Source organism: Anguilla rostrata, chromosome 9 (genome assembly GCF_018555375.3).
Source record: "Anguilla rostrata isolate EN2019 chromosome 9, ASM1855537v3, whole genome shotgun sequence".
Lineage (NCBI taxonomy): Eukaryota > Metazoa > Chordata > Actinopteri > Anguilliformes > Anguillidae > Anguilla > Anguilla rostrata.
Genome location: NC_057941.1, coordinates 54,427,789 through 54,447,613, shown reverse-complemented (window position 1 = coordinate 54,447,613; position 19,825 = coordinate 54,427,789). Strand labels below are relative to the sequence as shown.

The 19,825-nt window shown below is 48.7% G+C and overlaps 1 protein-coding gene across 15 annotated transcripts in view; it reads right to left on the bottom strand.

Annotated features, from left to right (window-relative positions):
- LOC135264290 (protocadherin alpha-C2-like) overlaps positions 1-19,825 on the bottom strand; it is a 91,751-nt gene that overhangs the window by 10,697 nt on the left and 61,229 nt on the right. Inside the window, exon 1 of one of the 15 annotated variants that reach the window (XM_064353100.1) lies at positions 17,602-19,755. The exons of 13 other annotated variants lie outside the window; for them this stretch is intronic. In XM_064353100.1, the coding sequence (XP_064209170.1) occupies positions 17,602-19,665 (2,064 nt within the window). In that variant the 5' untranslated portion in view covers positions 19,666-19,755. Of the gene's footprint in view, positions 1-1,896; positions 9,006-17,601; positions 19,756-19,825 lie in introns of those variants that run through there. One more of the 15 variants, XM_064353087.1, reaches the window with a different exon arrangement.

Below are 19,825 nucleotides of genomic sequence, written 5' to 3'. Positions count from 1 at the left end.
TACCTGGGCTGCTACACCTTACAGACCAGCTACCTGAGCTCCTACACCTTACACACTAAAACATCTGGATACAATCAAGCTCAAAGCTATTTTCTGAAATCACAAACACAAGCAGACTGATTTATACCTACAGACAAATCATTTTCAAGCTGCCACACATCCTAAGTAGATATTTACCAATGTAATGCATAGATACGCATGGATAGTTACACACGTATAGCCACACACATATAGTTACAGATGCTCCCATTCTGCCCAAATACACAGAGGTTCTAATGATGATTCATGACCAGTGCAGAGAGAAACTCCTAAATTGTGCACGTGTGGTTTGAAAAATGATTACTGAACTGATGCACTGACTAGCTGGGGCACTGATTTGCAGACCTGCTTGTACAGCGGCCATTCACATGCTCAAACACCAGCGGACGATCACACCAGAGGGCAGGGACAGCAGACCTAAGCCAGCTCAGCTCCATCAGCAAACAAAGAGCATGTTCATAACACCATGCCGTGCTCACTGAGTTACACATTCAGCAACATTGACCCTCACCTGTGGTGCAAACACACACACACAAGCACACCACACACACACACACATGCATGCACGCATGCACACACACACGCGCACACACACCCACATGCACACACACACACACACGCACACACACAAGCACACCACACACACACATGCATGCACGCACACACACACACACACACACACACACACATGCATGCACGCATGCACACACACACGCGCACACACACACACATGCATACACACACACACACACACACACACACGCACACATGCATGCACACACACATGCACACACACGCACACATGCATGCACGCACACACACACACACACACATGCACACACGCCATATGCAAACTGCAGCCTGGTCTCTCTCTCACAGAACCTGCAAACTGCAGCCTGGTCTCTCTCTCACAGAACCTGCAAACTGCAGCCTGGTCTCTCTCTCACAGAACCTGCAAACTGCAGCCTGGTCTCTCTCTCACAGAACCTGCAAACTGCAGCCTGGTCTCTCTCTCACAGAACCTGCAAACTGCAGCCTGGTCTCTCTCTCACAAAACCTGCAAACTGCAGAACCTGCAAACTGCAGCCTGGTCTCTCTCTCACAGAACCTGCAAACTGCAGCCTGGTCTCTCTCACACAGAACCTGCAAACTGCAGAACCTGCAAACTGCAGAACCTGCAAACTGCAGCCTGGACTCTCTCTCACAGAACCTGCAAACTGCAGAACCTGCAAACTGCAGCCTGGTCCTTCTTTCACAGAACGTGTGAGAGAGAGCCTCACTCTCACTGAGTGCAGCACATTGAGTTATTGAGCATTTCTGATAAAAGCCAAAAAGCACCATAAAGCCGACCCATTCAGCTCTGAAAATGAGCACTTACACAGAATTAATCTTTTTAATCTTTTTTCTTTCATTTGGACACAAAGACGGTGAAACAGCTGCTGATGAGCGAGGCGAAGGAGGAGGTGAACAGACACACGGACGCAGACACACAGACACAGACACACGGACGCAGACGCAGACACACGGACGCAGACGCAGACCCACAGACTCAGACACACAGACACAGACCCACAGACGCAGACACAGACACATGGACGCAGACACGCAGACACACAGACGCAGACACACGGACGCAGACACACGGACGCAAACCCACAGACACAGACCCAGACACGCAGACACACGGACGCAGACGCAGACACGCAGACACAGACACACGGACGCAGACACACAGACGCAGACACGCAGGTGCAGACGCGCAGACACACAGACGCAGACGCAGACACGCAGGCGCAGACGCAGACGCAGACACGCAGACGCAGACGCGCAGACGCAGACGCGCAGACGCAGACACACCTGCAGCGCGGCGTCGGGCATGCTTAGGCGGCGTACAAACATCTGGCCGCTCTGGCCGGTGAAGAAGCGCTCGGAGCCCATGGTGGCGCCGGGGGGGCAGCCCGTGTTGTAGAACATGAAGGTGTCGCTGCCGGAGGTGGCGGTCAGGCAGGTCTTGTAGCAGTAGGTCTTGGTGAGGGAGCCGTTGCCCCGCACCTCGATGTAGTGCGGCTCCACCTTCAGGTCCCGCCGCAGCACCACGTTATTACTGGTCTGCTGGCCGCCGGCCCCGCCCCCCGTGCCCCCGGCCTTCTGCCACACGCAGCACGGGCAGCAGGTGCCCGCCTGGGCGCAGTAGGCGTGGCAGCGCACCACGGCCAGCACCATCACCGTCAGCAGGAAGACGAAGGTGGTGGCGCTGAGCGCCACGATCAGGTAGAGCGTGACGCTGGAGAAGAGCAGCGGGCCGTGCGGCCGGACGATCTTGCGCGGGTCGGGCGCTACCTTGGGCGGGACCTCCATCACGGCCACGTTGACGGTGACGGAGGCGGACAGGGCGGGCCGCCCGCTGTCCCGCACCAGCACCGTCAGGCTGAAGAAGGTGGAGTTGTCCTCCACGATCTTGCGGGTGGTGCGGATCTCGCCGGTGTGCTCGTGCACCTTGAAGAGGTCGGGGTCGGTGGCGTGCTCCAGCGCAAACAGCAGCCAGGCGTTGCGCCCGGCGTCCGCGTCATACGCCAGCACCTTGGTGACCAGCTGCCCCGCCTCCGCGTTCTTCAGCACCGTCTCCGGGCTGCGCGAGCTGTTGCTGGGCGGGTGCGAGATCTCGGGGGCGTGGTCGTTCTGGTCCGTCACGTACAGGTAGACGGTGGCCACGCGGCTCAGCGGCGGCACCCCGCCGTCCTGCGCCTTCACCTGGAAGTGGAACTCGCGCAGCGTCTCGTAGTCGAAGGAGCGCAGGGCGTAGGCCTCGCCCGAGTCCGCCCGCACCGACACGTAGGCGGTGACGGGAACGCCGTGGTTGTTGTCGTTGAGCACGGTGTAGGTGACGCGGGCGTTCTCGTTGACGTCGGCGTCCTGAGCGCGCAGCGTGCACAGGGAGGCGCCCGGCGCGTTGTTCTCCGCCACGTACACCGTGTAGGACGTCTGCTCGAAGCGCGGCGGGTTGTCGTTCACGTCCGCCACGTCCACCTGGATGGTCTTCTGGGAGGAGAGGGGCGGGGTCCCTGAGTCGGTGGCGCTGAGCGTCACGTTGTAGGCGGCGGTGGTCTCGCGGTCCAGGAAGGCGGAGGTCACCAGCGTGTAGTAGTTCCTGAAGGACTTGACCTTGAAGGGCAGGCCCGGGGGGATCTCCAGGCTCACCTGCTTGTTGGGGCCGGAGTCGCGATCCGTCACGCTGATCAGGGCCACCACCGTGTCGGCGCGCGCGTCCTCCCGCACCGGGCTGGACAGCGAGGACAGGACGATCTCAGGCACGTTGTCGTTCACGTCCACCACCTCCACCACCACCTTGCAGTGCACTGCCACCGCCCCCGCCCCCTTGTCCATGGCCTGCACGTACATCTCGTAGGAGCTGGTCTCCTCGTAGTCCACCTGGCTCCGCACGCGGATCTGGCCGGTGGCGGGGTCCATGCTGAACACCTGGCGCACCCTCTCCGGGGTGTAGCTGCTGAACGAGTAGATCACCTCTCCGTTCGAACCCTCATCCAGATCAGTGGCATTCAGCTTAATCACCAGCGTGTCCTTAGGAGAGTTTTCTAACAATTTCACTTTGTACACAGAACTGTCAAACACTGGCACGTTGTCGTTTGAATCCAAGACCCTAATGTATATTTTCGCAGTACCTGTTCTGGCGGGAGTGCCGCCATCTGCCGCGGCGAGACTCAGCTGGTGGGAAGCCGCCTTCTCGCGATCCAGAGAATTTTTAAGCACGAGCTCAATCGGTCTGCTGTTCAGGGAGGGCTTGTTGGAGTCCAGCGCGAAGTGGTCGTTTGGGCTCAGCTGGTACAGCCGGACGGAATTAGACCCCAGGTCCTGATCCTGCGGGCTCTCGATAGGAAAGCGCGACCCAGGCAAAGCCGATTCTGATATTTCCAGTTGATATTCGTCTCTGGGGAACTGCGGCGCATTGTCATTCGCGTCGAGTACCTGCACCTCCACATTGTACACTTCCGACGGGTTCTCAGCCACGACCTCCAGATTCAAATAGCAGGTGGCGCTTAAATCGCAAAGCGTCTCCCTGTCGATTCTTTCATTAACAGTCAGTTTTCCATTTTTAGGGTTGATATCGAAATATCGCGTCGCGCTTGTATAGATTATCCTTATGTTTCGGGCGGGTAGCTTTCGAATATCTAACCCCAAATCCTGCACGATATCTCCAACGACAGTTCCGTGTTCCAATTCCTCAGTAACAGAATATCGAACCTGTGCAGACGCAAGGCCACCAAAAAATAAATATATCAAAAAGGAAAGAGGCACGTTCTTCTGTATGCTGCTACATCCCCCTGCACGAGCCATCGCAGACGGACTAAAACAGCTTTCCGTCTTTTCAGCTTGCAGTACCTTGCCTCGCGCCACCACATTAAAATACACTTTACACCTTACCCTGTTATGTACACGGCGACCAGCACTTCCATTTCATTTCTGTTTTAAACGGACACTGCTTCCACACATCCATTTCCCCTTCTCCTTTGTCTCTATTGATTTTTTTTTTCTTCGGCGCGCGGTTGACGGGTGTGTTTCCCTGCCGCTGGTGCCGCGTATCTCTCTCTCTCGTCCTACTATTCTGCTGCTGCGCGCGATGGTGTGCTGTGCTGTGGGGGAGGGGCGGCTTGTTCACAGACGGCTCTGCATTTCAGCACCTCCGAAATAAGAACAGTGACTTAATGTAGAGCAACCGAAAGCTGCCCTACAATCGAAGTAGCTTTAGTTTTTACTTGCGGCCACGGTACGTGTGTATAGATATATGTGGCCTTTTATTATAACAACTCGACAAATCGATTAAACATAGACTTAACGTTTTATCGCTTCCTTTTCACAGTAGAAACGGTAAAACGTTCAGAAAAATCTCATTATCACTTTCCTTTAAGCAGCGGCGCGCCCCAGAAATGAGCACCACCCCCTCCCCCATTTCTGATCAGCCGAAATGTGTCATTACAGCATGTTCTTGACAATAATCAGGAAGAGACATTCTGAATCGCGTCTCATCTTCACTCCGTCGGTGACAGCACAAAAGCGCGAGGGTTATCGCCAGCTTCCTTTGTTCAAATTTGAATCTCAGGGTGGCATTTTCCTTCGTTCAGTCGCTGTTGCGGCGGACACACGCGCCCACAACGTAAGGGCTCCTCCTTCCCGCACTATTTATGAAATGTGGGGTGTTGGTAGACATAACCCTCCCGGTTGTCAAGGAGAGATCGCTGGCTGCCAGGTCTCGCTCCTCACGCGCCTAAAGAGTGACAGCCCGAATAATCATCTCCAAAGATTGCCGCAGTATCCGGCGGAGAGACTAGGTCTGCTCTCCATATTCCTCCTCCCCCCAAGTTCGCCCCGCGCAGCACAACACGGCACAACTCCTCCTAATCATCATCATTTAAGCACACTGACCCGGGATAAATAGCCTTGACGCGGGATAAGTAACTCTCGCGAACCCGGCGGGCGCGCTCGGTGGTGAATATGCAATGGAGGTCGTGAAAAATTCACCACCTGTCACACTGAAATTTTTAAATCATAACTGAGTTTAGAAATAATATCGTTAAAAATGCGCATGCAGGTTGAACATCTAACAAAATATAACAGTCACTTATAACAGTCATTTATACAGGAAAGCACGTAAAAATGCGAACAGAACAAAGGGAAAAGACGGAGGGAGAGTAGAAGGGCTCGCGGTATATCTGAGCGCGAGGTTTACTTCATGCCACCATTTTAAATGTATTAGACTGTTCAATGGAAACTGCTGCCTGCACTGTACAAATTCTTGTAAATTCAGATTTGCATTAAATTCACCGAATGTGGGGGAAGAGGACGAGGAACAGGAGGTGGACAGCATCGACTGGTGCAGAGGACAGCTGCAGCACATTTTACTGGACAGTATATGCTCTGAATAATACACTAACAAAAAGAGAAATTACAGTAATCTGCTGGAGACTGGCTTACATTATATTACATTACAATCACTCAGCATCAGCACTTATCCAGGGAGACAGAGAGGTGGAGAACATCAGCGTTATAATTAAAAACATCAGCCCTTACAGTAAGATACTGTTTTAGTTCTGCCTGTAATTTACTGTAAAGAGGAATCACACTAGAGTAGGCTAATTCAATGCATTTCAACAGTGTGCAACACAGCATTCTGCTGTAGAAATTATACAAGGACATATATTTTCCTACAACAAAGTAAGGTCTGAACTCTATTGCTCTAATTCCTTATTAATTGCTAGTTTATAAAAATAAAACAAGTTGGAAGTTGACATTGTCCTCTGTGTAATCCCCACATTAAACATTTTGCAAATAAAGAGGGTGACACCTTGACAAGGATGGTGTGAGTTTCAGTTCAATGTGCTACAGAAAACACGTCACTTCCACGAGCCGGTTACCAAGATATTTCAAGTTAAAGGTAATGCAAAGCTGACACATAGATTACGCTGATAACACAATGCCCTAAACAGTAATGTGCCATAAAAAGGATTTTTGACCACTGAGCAGTATCAGAGTTTCTCAGCTCCCAATATTCTTAAGCAAAATACTGCATTTCAGTTATCCATGAGTTTACTGTTGATGTTTTACTGTTAATTTATTTTTTAAAAATATTTAACAGCATACACATAAAGGTTTGGGAGACAATGTCATAATGTTTATATTTCATTACACATTTTAATCAATGTAAGTAATGACTGCCAAAATGAATATATAATGAAAATGCATGCACATTTAGAAAACAATTGTTGAAATATATATTCCGGCGGAATTGTCTGGTGTGCTGCTGCTATGCTGGCAGAATGAGTGTCCATTCGATGCAGCAGCCTGTCCATCAATGCAAGCCCAGTTCAGGCCGTTATGAGCGCCCTGTCAGGGCTGATCACAGTTTGCAGGCTGGAACTGATGTGCAGTGCAGTATTGCAGTAACCTGGAAATTCAGTCTTTGTTTCCTGGGAGTCAGCTATGATGTCAGTGTCTGCTACACTTATCATCATTAAATATTCATCAATACCCTGCCATTACCCTCCCAATTCTCAACACACTGAAGTCTTCATTACACCGTATTTATTACAGTGATTACATTCTTCACGTTACATTTGAGCTGCCTGCCTACATGCAGCGCTAGCTGTTTTATGATCTCTGGAGCTGATCTGGGGCTGATCTGAAGCTGAACTGGGGCTGATCTGGAGCTGGTGAAGGCATTAGGGGGGTTGCCAGTGTTACGGGTGGCAGGCCCAGGCCCAGGGCAGAATAATGGCACCTTCAGTCCAGCGCCACCAGGTGCACATTCCCCCAACGGAAGGGCTTCTTATGGTAACGGGACCGAAGCAGAACCGTGCTGCTGCATTTCAGATGGAGCAGGATGGACCGCCACAATCTCATCACATGACCTTTCTGAAAGAATGCTGGCCCGTGCCAGGCTGATTAAATGCGCTACGGGGTTTTCAGTAAACCTGCAGTCCGTACTGAAAAAGGGGCTGGCATCGCTCCGATAAAGAAAAACCAACAACAATGCAGGGCAGTCACTGCACAGACAACACTGATGTCATGGATCAATAGCACAGAGGACCGTCAGCCTGTGTGGGGGAGGGGCCTGTGAAATGACTCATTTTGCAGACCCCCTCCCAAAGAAAGACTCAGACAGGCTCTGTTTGGATTCAGTCTGCAGGGCTGCTCAGACCCAGTCTGCAGGGCGGCTCAGACCCAGTCTGCAGGGCGGCTCAGACCCAGTCTGCAGGGCGGCTCAGACCCAGTCTGCGGGGTGGCTCAGACCCAGTCTGCAGGGCGGCTCAGACTCAAACTGAATCCAGGGGCTCAATTCCCTGCCTTTCTGTACTGTGATCCCACCTGTACCTGTAACCTCCTCTGCTGCTCCCAGTCTGAATACGGTGGGAAAAGCACATACAGCAGGAGGAGTGTCTGCTTTCCCCAGGCAGGTCCCTCCAGCCCTCCAGCTCAGAGCACCCTGAACAGAGAGCACAAATGACCAGAACCGTGTGGCAGACGGTGTGAATTTGAAAAATTAAAATCAACCTGCACCTCTTCCCTTTTTCTTAAAATGTGAAGCCAGCTGTCCCCCTGAGACTGGGAGTGTTAACAGAGCCCTGCGATAGAAACTGGCAGATAAAAACACTGGGAGCCATCACGGGGAAGGGAAGTGAAGAAGAAGAAGAAGAAGCCCTGTGAAACTCCATCTGTCCCACTAACGGCTGCCGGAGTTCCGCCCCCGGGGTTTAGGTGCAGATCTGGCTTTCTGTGACCACGCCCAGCCAGTGACTGACAGCTCAGCGCTCAGTCGGGCTGCTGCAGCTGGTAGTTACAGCAGAGCGCCCCCCTGTGGTTAATCAGTGTCAAGGCCATTGAGACTTTGGGCACACTTAACCAAAGACACACCTGACTGTGGTCGACCTCTCTGACCTCTGACCTCTGATACTAATGACCGGGAGCATGTACATAGCACAGCGAGTCATGTGATTACACCAGTCACTCCACACAGTGAATCATGTGATTACACCAGTCACTGAGCTCTGCCAGCAGGACCGCTGGCCTGTTGCCCAGTAACGGTTGCCAAGCAATACGCGCAGTCTGAGGAACTCAGAGGTGACCTCACTGCTAGCACAGAACAAAAGACTGTGCCAGAGTCCTCCCACCAGACTCTGCTCATTGGCTGCCTCAGCTGTCCGTAACACAGCTCCACCCCTCAGAATTCTGAGTAGTACTTCTCAACTGGGACGCTCTTCTGCACATGAAAATATTAAGTTTCTTTTTTTTAATGCAGATTATAAAGTATATAAAAGGCCTTTCTAGATCTTTTTTGTCCACTAAATACTAGTTTGGGACACGATTGAGTTCACTATTCACTGTTCACTAATGAAGCCGTAAAGCCCAGTGATCTGCCTGCCACTGCAGTACTGTGTCTGTGTGTGCGTTTGTGTGTGTGTGTGCGTGAGCATGTGTATGTGTGAGTGTGTGCGCGTGCATGCATGCATGTGAGTGTGTGTGTGTGTGCATGTGTGCGCGTGTGTGCATGTGTGCACATGCACGGGCGTGTGTATGTGTGCATGTGTGCACGTGCGATCGCATGTGTGCACGTGCATGAGCGCATGTGTGTGTGCCTGCGTGTGTGTGTGCCTGCGTGTGTATGTGCCTGTGTGCGAGCGTGTGTGTGTGTGTGTGTTTGTGCATGTGTGTGTGTCTGTGCGTGTGCCTGTGAGCGAGCGTGTGTGTATGTGTGTGCATGTGCCTGTGTGCAAGCGTGTGTGTGTCTGTGTGTGTGCCTGTGTGCGAGCACGTGTATTGAATACTCAGGCATTTCTGCATATTAGGCATGTCCCTATCATACACAGGCCTCACGTTCACATCATACATACAGTGCATTACACACCCAGACCCTGCCTACGGTTGTGAAGGAGTTTGATTGACAGGGGAATAAACAAGTCCTTGTGTAGCCTCTGCCAGGGGGAGGGGCCTGGTCAAATGACTGTTCACAGATAGCCTATAGGTGCTGCCTCAGGCCCATAACCTTTATGGCCGTATCAAACGGGGCCATTTGGGTTGTAAGTGTGACCGTAGCATGTGACTCTTTCCAAGCCAGACTGTGAGGTCACAGCATGTGATGCTTTCCTGACAGAAAAGCAGCTTTCTGGTCCCTCAGCCTTAAATGTAAACAGGGTATGCAGTGCTAACTATGGTGGTTTCATTATAAGATCATCTATCAAGCAGCCACATTTGAAATGAAACCATGGAAACTTAATTAACTATGGAAAACATACCTCTAAAATTTCAAGGAAACAATAGAAACAGGAAAAACAGACAGGTGAAGAATAGAAATCACAGATGTTTATATTGTCTGTGCAAAAGAAAACTCTTCAAGCGAGAAATTAAATAGAAATGCACTTCTAAAGAATGCTAGCACACGCACACACACAGACACGCACAGACACCAGCACACACACACACACACACACACACACAAGCAATCAGGTTTTGTATTTTTAATATTTCATGTAAGGCACCCATAATTGTGCCACCCTGGAGCACTGATCAGCGGGACTGTGACACTTTCTCCTCCCGGACACATTTACTAATGCATGAGCATATATTGTATGTGCATGTAGAGGCATGTGGCACACATCAACAGAATTATAATCTCACACACTCACACACCCACACACCCACACACACACACACACACACGTATATATACTGTAGAAACACACACACACACACACACACACACACAGTATATATACTGTAGATACACACACACACACACACATACTGTAGATACACACACACACACACACACACATATGTACACTAGACGCACACACACACAAAATCACGTACAGTGCAGTCCGTACATATTTGGAGAGTGACAGGAGTTTTGTTGTTTTGTCTCTGTACTCCAGCACACTGGATTTGAAATTAAATGTACACCGACTTATCTGAGGAATATGAGTTTGAATTTCAGTTTGCTTTAATTGAAGGGTATACTGGATGTTCTTGACTTGACTAACACACACTAACACACACAGTAATCTCCTGCATGCTAACCAGCTCGACCACTCCACTCTGCTGCAGCAGGGCGACTCGCACACCCTACCATCCAGGTGAAGGGTGCTCGCTCGTCCCAACCACAGAGCTTTTCCATCCGTACTCCCCAGTGGTGGAACTAACTCCCTGTTCCTCTATGAACCACTCGGTCATTTCCTATCTTCTGCCATGGTCTGATGACACATCTCTTCAGACTGCATAACACTGCAGAACAGTGCAGAACTCTGCAGAACACCACCTCCTGTGTGAGTGAGCCTGTCGGATTTGACTTCAGCTCTTGGTTATTGAGATGAGACTGGGGAATAGCTGTAATGACAACAGCCACATATTGTGCATGGAAGAAGGATTCAATTCAAAGAAACTAGAAGCTGTGTGTGAGAAACAGGATCTCATCAAACACCGTATTGAAGCGCCAACTGAGTGCCTGTGAGAGTGTGTGTGTGTGTTTGTGTGTGTGCCTGTGTGTGCTTGTGAGAGAATGTATGTGTGCATGTGTAAGTGTGTGTGTGTGTGTGTGTGTGTGTGTGTGTGCGTGTGTGTGTGTGTGTGTGTGTGTGCTTGTGAGAGAATGTATGTGTGTATGTGTAAGTGTGTGTGTGTGTGTGTGTGTGAGAGTGAGTGTGTGTGTGTGTGTGTGTGTGTGCGTGTGTGTGTAAGTGTGTGTGAGTGAGTGAGTGTGTGTGTGTGTGTGTGTGTATGTGTAAGTGTGAGTGTGAGTGAGTGAGTGAGTGTGTGTGTGCTTGTGAGAGAATGTATGTGTGCATGTGTAATTGTGTGTGTGAGTGAGTGTGTGTGTGTGTGTGCTTGTGAGAGAATGTATGTGTGTATGTGAGCTTGTTTGTGTGTGTGTGAGTAGACGTGAAAGTGAAGTTGGGTTTGCTTGCATTCTGAAGCATTTGTGCAGTACATCACTAATATCATTATGAATTCCTGAGTGTTCTAAAATAAACACATTCTATTTAAAATTATTTACATAATACAGCTTAAAGCCCTGGAGACTCTTTAAGTAGGTCAGCTGCAGGTAAAATAAAAATAAAAAGTATAAATCTCTCTCCTTCTTTCACACATCCTCTCTCTCTCTCTTTCTCTCTCTCCTGCTTTCACACCCCCGCCCACCTCTCTCTCTCCTGCTTTTTTTTACACATACTGTGTGGTCTGTGAGGTTTTCTCTTGTGAACACGGTGTGGTCTGTGAGGTTTTGTCTTGTGAACACGGTGTGGTCTGTGAGGTTTTCTCTTGTGAACACGGTGTGGTGAACTGGATTATGTGAAAAGAGAATATATAAAGGAGCTTTGAAATCTCAAAATCGCTCTCTGTCCCCCACATCTCTCTCTCTCTCTTTCCTTGTATGAGGGTCTGTGCTAGTCTCACTGAATGTGTGTGTGTGTGGGGGGGGGGGGTCGGTGTGTGGGTGCAGACTGCAGGACTGCAGAACAGACTGCAGAACAGCCCAAAGAAAATGGCTCCATTCATATGTTCAATAGTCTACCCATAATGCCCTGATAACTGGCCTCATCCCCAATACCAGAAATCCCAGGTGCAAACAGGTCAGACTCCCTGCATGGTTAGAGTGAATGCGGTGGATGTTAATCACTATGCTGTGTACTGGTACGCTGTTGAGGACTTTCAGTGATTATTAACGGTAAACGGTAAACGGACTGCATTTATATAGCGCTTTTATCCAAAGCGCTTTACAATTGATGCCTCTGCACATTCAGAAGGGTTGCACATTCAGAAGGGCTGACCTTTGCACGGCATTAGTTCAGCTGACTTTAAGGAGTGGAAGCTTCAATGGCATTTCAAACGCAACACTTGTGTAAAAAGGAACACATTACAAGCCAATTAAACAGCGAGTTCATTACCTATTATTTTGACACAGGCCACGGCTGATTATGCAGTCTAATATATTCTAATGCGCATAAATACTGAGGATCCGTTCGATGCTGGGGGACATTAGGCAGTGTTAAGAGTCAGGAGAGCCTGCCTGCCCGTTTTCAGCACCACGGGGATGGACAGCGCCGCAGTGCGCGCTGCACGGAGCTCGAGAGAGCCTACAGTCATTAAATGCACAGACGCAATGCTGCGCATGTTCAGTCTGGTGCTCAGGCGCTGCACACAGCTCGAGAGAGCCGACAGTCATTAAATGCACAGACGCAACGCTGCGCATGTTCAACGTGGTGCTCGCGCCCAGACAAACACAACGTGCGCTGAACACACGAAAAAGCAGTGATCAAACGTGCTCAGGATCAGTTTGAGTACATCCAGTTCTGGAGATCTGCTGAACTGCTTATGATACCTCATGTGGAGCGGTGACCTCATCCATTTAGAAAAGCAAAATTAATAAATAGATGGCAGAAATTCAAATGGAACTGATAAAACCAATATACACAGGCCGTCTCAGACAGTCTGGAGCAGACGATTAGATTTGAAATATTTTATTATATTTATATTATATTTTTTATATTTAATAATAATTATAAAAACACACAGCAACCTGTAATTGTCACAAGCATCAGATCAGTCTCTATGCAGGACCTGTAGTGTAGATCAGTCTCTATGCAGGGCCTGTAGTGTAGATCAGTCTCTATGCAGGGCCTGCAGTGTAGATCAGTCTCTATTCAGGGCCTGTAGTGTAGATCAGTCTCTATGCAGGGCCTGCAATGTAGATCAGTCTCTATGCAGGACCTGTAGTGTACATCAGTCTCTATACAGGGCCTGTAGTGTAGATCAGTCTCTATACAGGGCCTGCAGTGTAGATCAGTCTCTATGCAGGGCCTGCAGTGTACATCAGTCTCTATTCAGGGCCTGTAGTGTAGATCAGTCTCTATTCAGGGCCTGTAGTGTAGATCAGTCTCTATGCAGGGCCTGTAATGTAGACCAGTCTCTATTCAGGGCCTGTAGTGTACATCAGTCTCTATACAGGGCCTGTAGTGTAGGTCAGTCTCTATACAGGGCCTGTAGTGTAGATCAGTCTCTATACAGGGCCTGTAGTGTAGATCAGTCGTTATGCAGTTGTACTCTGTAGTCTCTATGCAGTCTCTGTTCTCTTTGGGAAAGGCAAAGCAACCATAGGGGAAAGGGTGATCACAGCAGCACAGGACAGCATCACACCTCCAAAGAGAGAAATATCAAAGAGGAAAACAGTAAATATAAAATAGTTCAGATCACAGGTCAACATAAAGATAAAAAACACAATTCTCAGTTAAAAGTTTCAATTAGACGTGATTAGACGTTTTATCACACATATTTACGGTCCGTACCTTCTCGCTGTTGGGGAGCGTCTGTGTCCGTTTAAAAGTGTCCCCTCCATTAATACTGATCAGCTCCGCATCAGCAGGCGGAAACGGCGTCGGGAAAACCACTACGTCACTCTTCAGCGTGTCTGAGCTAAAGCACACGTCATACTGCTGAGTAGATTTAGAGTAAGACCAGCTCCCGTCAGGGTGAGTGGTGATCATTGGGGCGCTGTACCTGCTCAAACCGCCGTCTGTCCTGTGGCATTTTACAGCGATTAGACTAATCAGGCTCAGTAAAAATATAACTGACACTGACACAATGGCGATCAGCAAATACAGATTTAAATCAGAGAAAGTCTCCTCCTTCACCGGCAGCTGTCTGAACGACGTCTGTATTTCACCCGCACTTTCCACCACCACAACATCGATAGACACAGTCGCTGACAGGGAAGGGTCTCCGTGGTCAGAGATCAAAATAACCAGCGGGTGAGTCTTCAAGTCATTGTCACTCATTCGCCTCTTAGTCCTTATTTCCCCGCTGCTGCTTCCGATTCGGAAGAGGCTGCTTCCCTTGGGTTCCGCGATGTGGTAAGAAAGCAGCGCGTTGTAGCCAGAGTCTGCGTCTACAGCCCTGATCTTGGCCACAAAGTACCCCGCTTCAGCAGCATAGGGAATGCTCTCAGTATTAACGGAGCCCTGGCCAGAATAGGGCGGGAGAACCCCGGGACTGTTGTCATTCTCATCCAGGATAAAAACGTTCACGGTCACGTTGCTGCTCAGCGGAGGGACACCAGAGTCTGTGGCCTGAACTTGAAACTGGAGCGTTTTTACTTCCTCGTAGTTAAAGGACTGCAGGCTGTATATTTCTCCGCTCACAGAGTTCACGTTCACTAATGTAGAAACGGACACGGGCTTTGAAGGGTTTTCCAACATCGAATAAGACACTCGCGCGTTCTCCTTTTCATCGGGATCAAAGGCGGACACGGTACATATTAACGCGCCAACTGGACTGTTTTCTTTTAAATACACGTTCATCGCGCGATCCGGAAAGCGCGGCGCGTTGTCGTTCACATCAGAAACGTGCACAGTGATAACGCTGGTGCTGGAGAGAGGTGGAGACCCTTCATCTGAAGCTGTGATGGTGACGTTGTACTGAGACGCGCGCTCTCTGTCCAGAGCTTTGTCAAGAACAACAGAATAGTAATTTCGGTACGATGTTTTAAGTTTAAAAGGACCGTTACCTTCCAATTTACAGCTCACTCTCCCATTGGCGCCGCTGTCTTTGTCGGACACGGCGATAAGGGCTACGGCGGCGCCGAGTTCAGCGTCTTCCTTAACTGCACTCATAAGAGAAGTCACGCTTATTTCTGGCGCGTTGTCGTTCACATCGACAACCTCAACTAACAGTTTACAGTGAGTCATCATTGGCGACTGGCCTCTGTCCTGGGCCTCCACCCGAATCTCATAGAAGGCCGTTTCTTCGAAATCAATCTCGCCTTTAACTGTTATTTCCCCAGTGCCTGGGTCAATAGAAAATGTATCTAAATTCTTCTCTTGGCCGTGCCTGTTAAATAAATACGTGATCTCGCCGTTCAAGCCTTCATCTGCGTCAGTGGCATTCAATGATATAATTTTAGTTCCGCGAGGTGTATTTTCAAACACACGAATTTTGTAAAGCGGACCACTAAACACAGGGCTGTTGTCGTTAATATCCAACACATTAACAGTTATCTGCAAGGTCCCGGATCTGGGAGGTTTTCCTCCGTCAACAGCAGTCAGTAGGAGGCGGATGACAGGCTGTTTCTCTCGGTCTAAAGCTTTCTGCAGCACTAACTCAGCAGACACACTCTGCTCTCCGCCGCTCTGTACATCCAATGAGAAGTGCTCATTCGCACTCAGCTTGTAGGTTTTAATTGAATTCGGTCCTACGTCAGGATCAAACGCATTTATCAGCGAAAACCTGGCTCCAGGGAAAGTAGATTCAGAAATATTGAAAAACTGTGTTTTCACGGGGAAATTCGGCGAGTTGTCGTTTACATCTAAAACAGTTATTTCCAGCCGATGCAGACTCAAAGGGTGGTTAAGGATGACTTCTAACCTCAAAGAGCACGCACGAGCATTCGCGCAAAGCTCCTCTCGGTCTATTCTCTCACTCACATACAACACGCCCGTTTTTAAATTTACCTCGAAATACTTCGTTTTAGATCCAGAGACGAGCCGAAACGAACGCGCTTCCATTTCCTGGAGGTTGAGGCTCAGGTCCTTGGCGATATTTCCAACAGATGTGCCCGGGTTTACCTCCTCGGAAACGGAGTAGACAATCTGTCCGAATGCTCGCTCACAGAAACGCACGAACAAAATCAAGATTAAATCAACCCACATTAAAGTCCTTGGGCTTGAAACCCCCATAACTGCACCGTTCTAGACTCCGGAAGGGTCCAAAATGCGAAATCACACCTGAACCAACATCACATTTAACATGAAAATGAGATCCCTGAAACGCGCTAGTGGCGAACAATGTCCGCGCTGCACTTTCATGAAAAACCTTAGCTGCTGGCTGCGTGACAGGTCATAAAAGAGGAGGAGCCCAAAACACACAGAAAATACAGTTTTGCATTCCTGGTCAACAGCGACATCTTGTGGAATGTTAATAAAACAACGTATTAAAGGGTTTTAACCGCAAAGTGCATTTTTTCTCAGTGAGAATACCCTTTCGCTGTAAAGGCAGTATACTGAAAGCAATAATTACTATTCATTAGTCAAACAGTTGATCTTACCCTGGGAGACGTATAAAGCTAACTGTACTTCAGGAATTCCACTAAGAGGATTTAGAGTAAGTCTCATGCCCCCGTGTACAACAGGTTTCTACCCCAGGAATAAAAAATGTAAATAACCACCCACCTTGAGAGCATCGCTACTCTATCCAACAGCCGCCATGACTGTTATTATTAGTAATGGTACAATTAGCATCAGTAGCAACAATAGTACAAACATGCTGGAAGTAGCGTTAATACACGAGTACATGCAATAACAATAAATAGGTTTTGCAGTCGAGCACAGGCCAGTAAATCAGTTAAACGAAATCATGTGAAACTGATTTCAGTGAAAACGTAAACACTGCACCTATGTTAGTTAACATGTCGCCCACAATTCTCAGTAACGCGGATTACAAGAACTAAGCGAGCACATGTTCAACAATAACGAATATTTAAAAGCACATTTAGCACAGCAAAATGAAATATCGCGAATTGATACAGCGCTGATAAATGTGTAAGATCATTATCTTACAAGGAAGACGGGACCGATATCTCCATATTGTAGGTACTACAAGGTCATGCTGCAGAGCGCTGTTCTTTTGTGGTGGTGCTGAATCGTGCAATAAAAGATAGAATCCGAGAAAAGTGACGCTTTTATCATTTCCACTGAAATACTTAAACAACGCAAAAAAGGAAATTTGAGTCGCAGTTATCGCAGGCGAAATAACCCACGTGAAACTGACACGCGTTCACTGACCACTTGACCTCAGCACCTAAAACCAGACATAGAATCATATTCTCGCATTGAGTACTTTTTGTACAGATGACATCTGCTTTCTGACATCTGCTAATAAATATTGTGGACGTCACCACGAAAATTCCATAGTAACATGAATGCTAAAGAAAAAGTAAGTATAAAAATGTCAAAAATGAATATTGATAAAATCATGAATTGTGTAAAAACATGATTTTTTTGTTCTCACCTTCTCACTGTTGGGGAGCGTCTGGGTCCGTTTAAAAGTGTCCTCTCCATTAATACTGATCAGTTCCGCATCAGGAGGCGGAAACGGCGTCGGGAAAACCACTACGTCACTCTTCAGGGTGTCTGAGCTAAAGCACACGTCATACTGCTGAGTAGATTTAGAGTAAGACCAGCTCCCGTCAGGGTGAGTGGTGATCATTGGGGCGCTGTACCTGCTCAAACCGCCGTCTGTCCTGTGGCATTTAACAGCGATTAAACTAATCAGGCTCAGTAAAAATATAACTGACACCGACACAATGGCGATCAGCAAATACAGGTTTAAATCAGAGAAAGTCTCCTCCTTCACCGGCAGCTGTCTGAACGACGTCTGTATTTCACTCGCACTTTCCACCACCACAACATCGATAGACACAGTCGCTGACAGGGAAGGGTCTCCGTGGTCAGAGATCAAAATGACCAGCGGGTGAGTCTTCAAGTCATTGTCACTCATTCGCCTCTTAGTCCTTATTTCCCCGCTGCTGCTTCCGATTCGGAAGAGGCTGCTTCCCTTGGGTTCCGCGATGTGGTAAGAAAGCAGCGCGTTGTAGCCAGAGTCTGCGTCTACAGCCCTGATCTTGGCCACAAAGTACCCCGCTTCAGCAGCATAGGGAATGCTCTCAGTATTAACGGAGCCCTGGCCAGAATAGGGCGGGAGAACTCCGGGACTGTTGTCATTCTCATCCAGGATAAAAACGTTTACGGTCACGTTGCTGCTCAGCGGAGGGACACCAGAGTCTGTGGCCTGAACTTGAAACTGGAGCGTTTTTACTTCCTCGTAGTTAAAGGACTGCAGGCTGTATATTTCTCCGCTCACAGAGTTCACGTTCACTAATGTAGAAACGGACACGGGCTTTGAAGGGTTTTCCAACATCGAATAAGATACTCGCGCGTTCTCCTTTTCATCAGGATCAAAGGCGGACACTGTACATATTAACGCGCCAACTGGACTGTTTTCTTTTAAATACACGTTCATCACGCGCTCCGGAAAGCGCGGCGCGTTGTCGTTCACATCAGAAACGTGCACAGTAATAACGCTGGTGCTGGAGAGAGGTGGCGACCCTTCATCTGTAGCTGTGATGGTGACATTGTACTGAGACGAGCGCTCTCTGTCCAGCGGCCCGTCAACCACTAAAGAGTAATAGTTCTTATAGTTTGTCTGCAATTTAAAAGGAACCGAATTAGAAACGACACAGTGTGTCTTACCATTTCTACCCGCATCTTTATCGAGGACCGTAATTAGCGCTACTACAGTATTAGGGGTGGCGTCCTCTCTCGCCGTACTGACGGGGGATGTCACGGAGATTTCCGGAGGGTGGTCGTTAATGTCCACGACTTCAATCAAAACTTTACAGTGGGCGGCACGAGGGCTTTGCCCTTTGTCCTTCGCCTGCACGTGGACCTCAAACGCGCTGGTTTCCTCGTGATCGACCTGCCGATTCACTGTGATTTCTCCAGTGGATGGGTTGATTGCAAAAACGTCAACATGTTTCTCATGTTCTTGGTAAATAAAAGAATAAAGAATTTCGCCATTTTCACCCTCGTCGAGATCTGTCGCGTTCAGAGTGATTATTGATGTTCCTAGCGGGACATTTTCAAAAACTCGGACTTTATACAGCGCTTTGCTGAATACCGGAGTGTTATCGTTAACATCCATCACATTAACAATGATCTGTAAGGTCCCGGATCTGGGAGGTTTTCCTCCGTCAACAGCAGTCAGTAGGAGGCGGATGACAGGCTGTTTCTCTCGGTCTAAAGCTTTCTGCAGCACTAGCTCAGCAGACACACTCTGCTCTCCGCCGCTCTGTACATCCAGGGAGAAGTGCTCATTCGTACTCAGCTTGTAGGTCTTTACTGCGTTACTCCCTACATCCGGATCATACGCTCTTGGCAATGGAAATCGGTCCCCCGTTAAAGCCAACTCCGAAATGTTCAAATGTTTGATTTCCATATGAAAGTTTGGGGAGTTGTCATTCACATCTAACACATTTATATCAACCCGATACAAATGCAGGGGGCGATTCAACATGGCCTCCAAATTTAAAGAGCATATCGCTAGATTCGGACACAACTCCTCCCTATCGATTCTTTCATTGACAAACAGAACACCAGTCTTTAAATTTACCTCGAAATATTTCTTGTTGGATCCAGAAAGAATCTGAAACATCCGAGATTCCAGATCTTGCGTG